The sequence below is a fragment of the Neomonachus schauinslandi genome, chromosome 2 (assembly GCF_002201575.2).
Source record: "Neomonachus schauinslandi chromosome 2, ASM220157v2, whole genome shotgun sequence".
Taxonomy (NCBI): domain Eukaryota; kingdom Metazoa; phylum Chordata; class Mammalia; order Carnivora; family Phocidae; genus Neomonachus; species Neomonachus schauinslandi.
Genome location: NC_058404.1, coordinates 16,298,238 through 16,307,353, shown reverse-complemented (window position 1 = coordinate 16,307,353; position 9,116 = coordinate 16,298,238). Strand labels below are relative to the sequence as shown.

The following is a 9,116-nucleotide window of genomic DNA, read 5'->3' as shown; positions in this document are numbered from 1 at the left end:
GAAAAAAATCTCAATTAAATCATCTATCAATATAAGAACCATAACTGAAAATGCTAAAAATTTAATTAGCAAGCGGCTCCTTATATTAATGAGACCTATGAAGATAAAAGTTGATAATATAAATCATAGGATCCAGATGGACAAGATAGTATAGTAGTGTACTTCTGTCAAACAGATACACTGGAAACAATGTCTTAAAGATAACCTTCACAACACCTTCTCTGTGGACATAACTAAGCTGATGTGGCTTTATTTTATAAATCACAATCATCCTTTCCAGAAGAGGATCTAAACAAGATCTCATCTTAGTATAATTAATACGCATGTACCAGTCACTAAAGAAGTTTTTGTATGGCAGAAAATGACTTGTTCTTGTTTTGTGCTCTGGTTTTTCTATATTACTTGAACTTCATTTTGTCTCTATTATAAAGGAAAGCAGTTTCCATAGACTTAGATCTGTGTGATACCCTCAAAGGATCACATACTTCTCCCTTAAATCTCTTAAGACATATAAACTTAAACCATCCCTGAAAACTAATCCTTTTCTTTTAAAACCTCTCCTCAAGATTCTCTATTCTCCCCCACTTAATGGTTCAATATATCAAGTCCATGGCTAAGATTTCATAATACCTAGCTTAAATCTCCTTCTACAATATAAACCCGCTTGCTTCACTCTTGTTCTCTTAATACCATCTATATATAATATTCCTTCAACCATTTGACGATCTATATTGCCAGCCAGTATTCTTCTCTCCACATTGAATCCAGTCCCGTAAGCTTTTAGGAATCCTAAAATAGGAACATAATAAGGCGGTGCTTGTTGGCTTTAACTGCACACTAAATAGATGTCTTTCTTCATCCCAAAGTCAAGCCCACGGTTGTAACTGCCATTAAAACATAGGTCTGAGACGAACCATGAGAGACGATGGACTCTGAAAAACAAACTGAGGGTTCTAGAGGCGAGGGGGGTGGGGAGGATGGGTTAGCCTGGTGGTGGGTATTGAGGAGGGCACGTTCTGCATGGAGCACTGGGTGTTATGCACAAACAATGAATCATGGAATACTACATCAAAAACTAATGATGTAATGTATGGGGATTAACATAAGAATAAAAAAATAAAGAAAAATAAAAATCTATGTATTTTAAAAAAATAAAAAAATAATAAAATAAAATAAAAAACATAGGTCTGAGAAATCCCAGATGTAGGAATTTGACAGGTGTCGTATGTGCTGATACACTACGCTTAACTGTCTTCAGTGAATCCAACATAAAATTTAAAATTCCAGTTTACTGTAGTTACCATAAAGCTGGTACTTGTGGCTGTTATCTCATGAAAAAGTTAAAATTTATCTTAAAGAAAGACTAAGGGCTCAAAATAGTTATTTTTCTCATGTGCAATATAAACTTTTAACAGCTATGGTTTAATTGCGCGTAAGGTGGACATTACCAGTAACTGTGTTACGATGAGTTCCCAGGGTTCGGTGATCTCACATTGCTTCTCTTATCTGAATGTGTCTTTTCGACATCCCTTTGAAGGATGATTCTTATTCATATAAACAGCCAACTTTGTTGTTGTTTTATTTTCCTGACGTGTCAAATATCATCCTGGTTTGAAAAAAGGATCAAAGAGCTGTGACTAAAAGAAGCCCAAAGATAAAATTTGGTTTACTAATTTTCAGTCGTTTACCTTTCAGAACTTACATTCCACATCAAGGACTTGGCAGGTAGATCTAGCAATGCCATAATCAATACCACTTTAGTACAGATACAGTATTGTTCTTTCACGGCTTTCAGACTGAATTTTTGCCTATTAGTTTTGCTTTCAATGTTCCTGGGGGGGCGGGGCAGTTACAGAAGGGAAAGTGTTTTATTAGCACTGCATAATAGATGGTGAAAACTGATTGACTTGTTCATGGCCCCACTATTAATAACAAAATGACACTTGTAGCCTGGATCTCACCCAACACCCCGAGGAGTCCACAAGTCTTGATGATAAATCAAGTCCCTCGTGTCCCTGAAGTAACTTCCCACCTGTGTTTCCCTATCTCATTGCTGCCCATCCTTCAAAGTTCAGCTCCTATCCCACTCTCCCAACACATCATTTCAAGCACGAATTTGGCTCTTCTTATTCACACTAAAAATCGTATTTTTCACATATTCATTCTGTGTCTGGAGAAAGGCAGCCAGCTTTGTACTTCCTTGCAGAAGTATTTATATACATAGTGCTTTTTACCAAAAAAAAAAAAAAATGGTATTTGATAAATATTTGAACTGCCCAAAGTGTTTCAACCTTGTTTTTGAGATGTAAGCACCTCAGTGATTCATTTTTTTATATTTTATTGCTTCAAATGCTTCAAACTATGGGAAATCTTTGGTAAAAATAAAGACAATAAAATTTTCACGGTAACGTTCCACAAAGCATTGCACAACAATGTTCTTCAATACACATGAAATAATACAGGAATGTTCAGAGTCCTCAGTGAGGAAAGTAACTGTACAATAGTCATAGTTCTTCATTTTAAAACAAAACTGTTTTCATAAATATTTAAAATATTTCCTAGGTTCTTATCACATATTAACATTTGTATTTCAATCAGTATGTTGAACTTTATTTATATTATTATTAAAATAAAAACAATAAGAACAGAAGTGTGTTTTTCTGTTGCCTATGACAGCATTAAGTACCCCCCTCCAACCAATTCTGCTCACGTCACACAAAACTAGAGGGAGGTAACTAACATAGAAATCAATATGGTTCTCAATCAAGCCCTCTGTGGAAAAGAGGGAAGTATTTCATGTCTATTGTTACACAGACATATCTCTGGTGGTTTATTTGTGCAGTCTCAAACTTGACCAGCTTTTAGTTGATCTAAATGACTTCTCAGCTCAGGACACAACTCAATTAGCAGCAGTTCCATCAGCACCTGAACCAAGAAAGAAGAAAAAAAGTAGGAAAATGATGTGTCTTGTTTTTTTTTTTTTTTTCCTCTAAGGATTTGCTCAAAATATTTATGTCTAAGAGAAAAGTCTCATTTTAGGTCTGAGATGATTCTCCAAGAACAAGCTATTCTCGAATGAATGGAACTAATATTATATAAACTCCATTTAATATCAGATTGATTCATTTCATGGTCTCTTTGCCATTATCACATCATCAATAGTTAATATTGCTAATTATAATCAGACAGATGGCCGGGAAACAGTCTGCTTTCCTGAAATAAGAAAATTAAGCAGTCATGCAAAAATGTCACATGCATCTCTCACATGAGAGAATGAGAAAGTTGCACACGCTGGAATCACTCTTTCTCTTTTTCTTTTACCAAACTGAAAAACTGACAGACAAAGATGAAGCAGAGTAAATAAATGGGTTCAGAGTTACAAGTAACAAGAATGATTAACTATGCAAAGGTTTAAATCAACCCCCATAATGTGAACAGAAACATAAAACTGAATTAATAGCTGATCCTCTGGTTGGCTTTAAATTACTCACATATAAAAGATGCTTGTTGGCTCTTGTTTCTTGCAGTGCATTGAATATTTTTATTATACCATGACGGGCGTTTTGCTGTCCAACAAGGCTCTGAAGCATATCTGGAAGATTAAGTTTACATTCTATGCTGTTACTGATAAAGTGCACAATCCATGCATATCCAGTGAAGGAGACAGTACATGATATGTACGCAACAGATAAAGGGCACTGGGGCATGAGGAACATGAACAATTAGTTCTTTCAAACATTTAAAGAGAAAATAAGTTTATTTAGAATTTTTCAACAGAAGGCATTTATACAAACTACAATTTTAATACATTGCTACCCAATTAAAAATTAACCTCTCTAAACAGTATACTTCAGCAGGATTTTTAAAGTACAAAATTTATTATCTGCCCTAAAACATTTTTCTAGTTAAAAGCATTTTATAACCACTACTGTTCTTAAGATTCTCAGTAATAATTTCTTAGCAAAGGACATGTTTTAAAAGAAAAAAAGTGTGATCATTTTTCTTGTTGTAAATAAAGTCTCCTGAGAGTTATAAGTGAAAAATGCCTTAACAGGGTTAACATTTGCTCTTTATCTCTACTTTTCAGGATCGGAAGCCAGGCCTCACCTGGAATGTTTTCAAGCAGCTTCTGCTGTGCCCTCTGTTTTGCTGCCTGACTTTGTTCTTGGCTTCGGACTGTGGTCGCTGGCGCCAATCTCCCATTTGGCCAAAAAGCATCCCGGAAAACATTGATGTAGTAAACCAACATTTGCTCACTGAAAATCCAGTTCACTGTGTCCCGGATTTGTCTTTTAAGAGAAAAATATTTCTTGGATGAGGGTTTTAGAAGTTGTATACTCTATTCTCAAAAGGCATTTATCAATGGGTAGGTGAAGATACAGCCTGATCTAAATGTTTGATGAATAAACTAGGAATTGGATTTTTAAACTCTGGGTCCGAAAGATAGTTTTCATTTTGGCAGTACTGGATGACCATTCATTCCGTGAGCTCACATTTCCGTTGGTACCAACCTCTCCAAATGTCTGCCTGCCATGTAGTACCCTGCAATATGCAAGGACAAGAACCTAGAGCAGACCGACTGGTTTGAAGCTTGCAGCTACTCTAACTGGGCACGGTACTTAGTACACTAACTTCTCCATGAAGTGGTACAAACTGAAAACATAAATGCATTTTAAGACTGTTAAAAGTGGTCTGGGAAGCTTCCCTGAGCTCCTGAAGTCTTGGGGGAAGAACCGGGCTCTTTCACTAGCTGTCTCTTGGTGTTGCTATGGCAGATCATGCTGGGCAGAGTGCTATGACCCAGAGTAAGCTTTTCACACGCTCACTAGGCAAGGGGAAAAAAGATACTATCTTTCTCTTCTTTTTTAAAGATTGTATTTATTTATTTGAGAGTGAGCAAGAGAGAGCACAAGCGGGGCAGGGAGGGGTGAGGTGCAGAGGCAGAGGGAGAAGCACACTCCCCACTGAGCAGGAAACCCCATGCGGGGCTGGATCCCAGGACCCTAAGATCATGACCCAAGAGAAGGCAAAGGCTTAACCGACTGAGCCACCCACGTGCCCCAAGATACTACCTTTCACCTTAAAGTGAAGGCCTTTGAAACGATACATTGCTATCTAGAGTATTCCACGTTTCTCTGAGAATGAAAGTTGGGCAGACATTTGACTTGCACAGTTACAAATAAATGGCTTTTATCTGGTTATCCAGCTCTTCACATAACCCTATCTCATTAGTCATTAGTAAAATGCTAACCCATTCTAGGATTTCTGCTGTCAAGAGACAACACAGCTCAAAAAGCCCAACAGCAGTGGTGAGGTTGGCGGGGGGGGGGGGGGAGGGGGAGGGTAAGGGGGAAAGAATCATCTTGACCGTGCCAGAAAGATTTGAAATTTCAAGCTCAATTCATGAATAATAATAATAAATCAAAAAGCCCTTCAAAAATCTGACTTCCCAACCATTTAAAGAGACAATGTAAGGTTTTCAGAAATAGTATCTGAAATAGAGATTTCAAGCCCTAGTACTTTGCACAGGAATCAGTTACTATTGATGTCTAAACTCCACCGTGAATCAAAACTATGTTAATTCTGTTTGTACCTGCATGTCTCCTAAGATACTTCCCTATACTGCTTAGAACTGGGCAATTCAGTGCGTGGCTCAGTTAAGCGTCTGCCTTTGGCTCAGGTCATGATCCCAGGGTCCTGGGATCCAGCCCCACATCGGGCTCCCTGCTCTGCGGGGAGCCTGCTTCTCCCTCTCCCACTCCCCCTGCTTGTGTTCCCTCTCTGGCTGTCTTTCTCTCTGTCAAATAAATAAAATCTTAAAAAAAAACTGTGGACACCTGGTTTTTTTCTGTACTCTTGCTTTGAGTTACTCACTGGCACTACATCAAGAAATTAAGTAAGAAATTAAGTATTCAATTTGCACTTTAAAATTAGGTGAGTGACTCTTACAAAAGGCCATCACCTAGGTATTTTCTACCAATTTAAGTCTGATTCTCAATTAGCCAAAACCATAGGAAGCTTTTCAATCAATTCTGGCATGTGAAATTATAGTTGGTACAAGGCAAGAGGCACATATTGTACTGCTGCTTAATTTTATGATGTGTCCTCTCTGCTAAAGGCAAAAATAGCAAAGGGCCAGGTGCTCCATCATTTCTCTACCTCATAAAAAGCCCATTGAAATGAACAGCCTGAAAACCCTCTACGTGATGCCTCTCCTCCAAGTCCCATGAAAGTAACTGCCAAATGGATTCACTGCTCACAAACCGCAGCTGCTCATTTTATAAGTAAGAGCCCCTATCACAGATAGGAGCAAGGAAAGTATGCATGATTTGCTGAAACCGAAAAGGAAAATAAATTAGCAAGTCTGGAGTACTGAGAAATATAGGGCCATTGTGGAATTTTCTTTATCTAAGGCCTGTCTACATGTAACAGTTAAGAGGTTTGTGTTAGACTGAAATGGTAAGTCATACAGGCCATATTTCTGATTAAAACACAAGCCTAGGATACTAAGTCAACTAAATAAGCCACTAATAAGATCTTAGAGATTGAAGTAAACTTTTGCTTATGACCACAAGGACAGTATATTCTATTTGTGAATGAGTAAGAAGATAACCTGTTCTTCGCTATGTTTCCCTTAAAAATTTATGATCTATATGATAAACATACGTACAAGGTTATTATGATGGTTTTAACAACTAATCCTTCACTTGGGAAAATCTGATAATTTCATCTTGAAAAATATTTTGCTGTACAAAAAAGTGATTTCTTCCCCCTTTTAGCATAAATGACTCACGTTTTTATTGTGCAGGAAGTCATAATGCTTCTCTCTCGAAGAGTACTGGATAGTTAAACTCTTACGTATATGGATAATGGACTATAGCTTCAAATATATATATGGCTTACAATACTGTTATATGAAACACACATATATCTCAATGGATGGATATTAAGATGTTAGCTAATTAGAGCAATTACCATTTTAATGTTACCCCAACTTGGAAAAAAAAAACTATGGTTTGCATTTCCCTCCAAATAAATACCTGTCACGTGATGCTCATCCTACTTTCATTCTGGGTTAGAGTCTAAGCCTAAAACTGATGCCCATCATACAACATAAAAACTCTGTGCCCAAGATACTCAAACTGGTCATCGTGATCAAGAGAACTTTACAGAACTTTTTGGTTTTTCCTTTTGTTTTTTTAATTTATGTTTTTAAGTAATCTCCACACACTCAACATGGGGCTCAAACTCACAACCACAAGAGTCTCATGCTCCACCAAGTGAGGCAGCCCGGTGTCCCTACAGAACAGCATTTTCTGACCCTTTCAGCCAGAATGCTGAAGCTAGCTCAAGCTTTGATCATCTAGTTCACCATGCATTCTATGGGAGAAATTATTTCAGAAACCTGTCTCCCTATCCAATCTTAGAATCATTGCAGAAACAACATGAGAAAATACAAAACCTTCAGCTAGGGAGATCACCGGCTACCATACCACGAGTATAGTAATTTGACTACTAGGGCAAAGAGTAAGGCAAAAATTCAAAAACTAATGTCATGCAGCTCACTTGTTGATGGTTCTTCCAAAAGTGACCTGAACGAGAGCAATTAATGTTCTTCTCACCCATTTAAACACTGAAATAGAAATCAGAGGAAAAGAATTAGCACAGTATATCACAATTACGACATTTTCACAGCTGCAAAAAGCATTAATCTTACCATTTGACTCAATCCAAGTCCTGACACCAAGTCAAGACTATGATATCTGCAGAATCTGGGTCTAGGTTCGCAAACTTCTGCCCCCAAAATTTCTCCTAAGCTTTCATTTTCTACATAGCAACTGAGGAGATAAAACCTAAGAGTTTTTATAGCTTTTCAATGCCTGAACAACAGCTGAGCTAGCAAGTGGAAATAATACTTTATTTCACATATCCCCGGGCTACTTACATGTCTGTTTTCTGTTAGCAGACAATGCAATGCCTATTTTAGATTTCTGTCTGGCTTGTGGAACCCAATTTCCTCACACACTACTCTGAACGAGAAACATCTGTGGTCCAATATTGACAAATATTTTGAAATATTAAAATGAATGTGTGGGTCTAAGTTTCCATTTGGATAGTAGGTTGCAGATCACTGCATATTTTTATATATTTTATGCTTTTGGGAGAAAGGTGAACTGCGAAGAGCCAGGACCCTGAGTGAGAGGTGGGTTCAGCGCTCTCTTGGGCCACCTTGCAGAGCAGCCTGGCACAAACCACCTTCTCTGCGCCTCAGTCTCCTCATCTGTTCGAAGACAAGAGTACCATGTGCTTTTCTGCTTTATGGATCTTGTCGATATTTTATGTGAGTGTTGTGAAAGGTTCTACAGATCTGTTATTATTAACATGGAGAGATATCTTCTTTACAGGTCCAGAATGTGAACATAAACCAAAAGAAGGCAAAGAAATGCTATGAGGATATTTTAGGTCTGCAAATTGGAATCTAAACCAAATTTTCCACCTATATAAATTCACATCCGTTCATTGAAATGTTTAGCTACTCACACATAAGCAAATGAGAAATTCAGGCTTGGCTGAGTTCAGGGCTCCTGTCCAGTAGGAAAACCCAAAAGGACTAAATTCACAAACCCTTCTGTAAAAAGGAAACCACCCAAACAAAATCAACGATTAACACCGACTTGGCACCAGACTTGAAAACATTCTAAAGTCATTTCTACCTTTTTAGATGGACCTAAGTGTCCAGTTAAAGTAGTGTAGTTAATCTTTCAAGTAAGAGTCAAGTCTTGGAATCAGAACCATGCTTCAAAAGTGCCTTTAATTTTTTATGGAATTCAGAGCATGCTGGTAGCATGCAGACGTGTTTCATTTTAGGCGGGCATTTAGGCTGGGAGGAGCATGCCTGCCAGTGTTGATAACTTCACTCTGGCTTTCTAGGGCAGGAGCGAGGCAGCTCACATGCAGAGGGTCTGACGACATAGACAGCTATCAGAAGAATGCCTGCCTGGCAGACAAGTGAAAGTTAATTTTTTAAAGGCTGTCTTACTGATGCCCTTCTGTACACTGAACTAGAGCAGGAACCAAAAAATGTCTTTGGGGCAAATTCTCTCTCATCACTGATA

The 9,116-nt window shown here is 37.9% G+C and overlaps 1 protein-coding gene across 3 annotated transcripts in view; it reads right to left on the bottom strand.

Annotated features, from left to right (window-relative positions):
• Positions 1 to 2,333: 2,333 nt before the first annotated feature.
• SNX25 (sorting nexin 25) overlaps positions 2,334 to 9,116 on the bottom strand; it is a 123,727-nt gene continuing 116,944 nt past the window's right edge. For all 3 annotated transcript variants that reach the window (XM_044911731.1, XM_021694293.2, XM_044911739.1), the window contains 4 exons: positions 7,567 to 7,633; positions 4,108 to 4,289; positions 3,492 to 3,592; positions 2,334 to 2,925 (listed from right to left, as the gene is read on the bottom strand). In XM_044911731.1, coding sequence (XP_044767666.1) covers positions 2,845 to 2,925; positions 3,492 to 3,592; positions 4,108 to 4,289; positions 7,567 to 7,633 — 431 coding nt within the window. In that variant the 3' untranslated portion in view covers positions 2,334 to 2,844. The remainder of the gene's footprint in view (positions 2,926 to 3,491; positions 3,593 to 4,107; positions 4,290 to 7,566; positions 7,634 to 9,116) is intronic.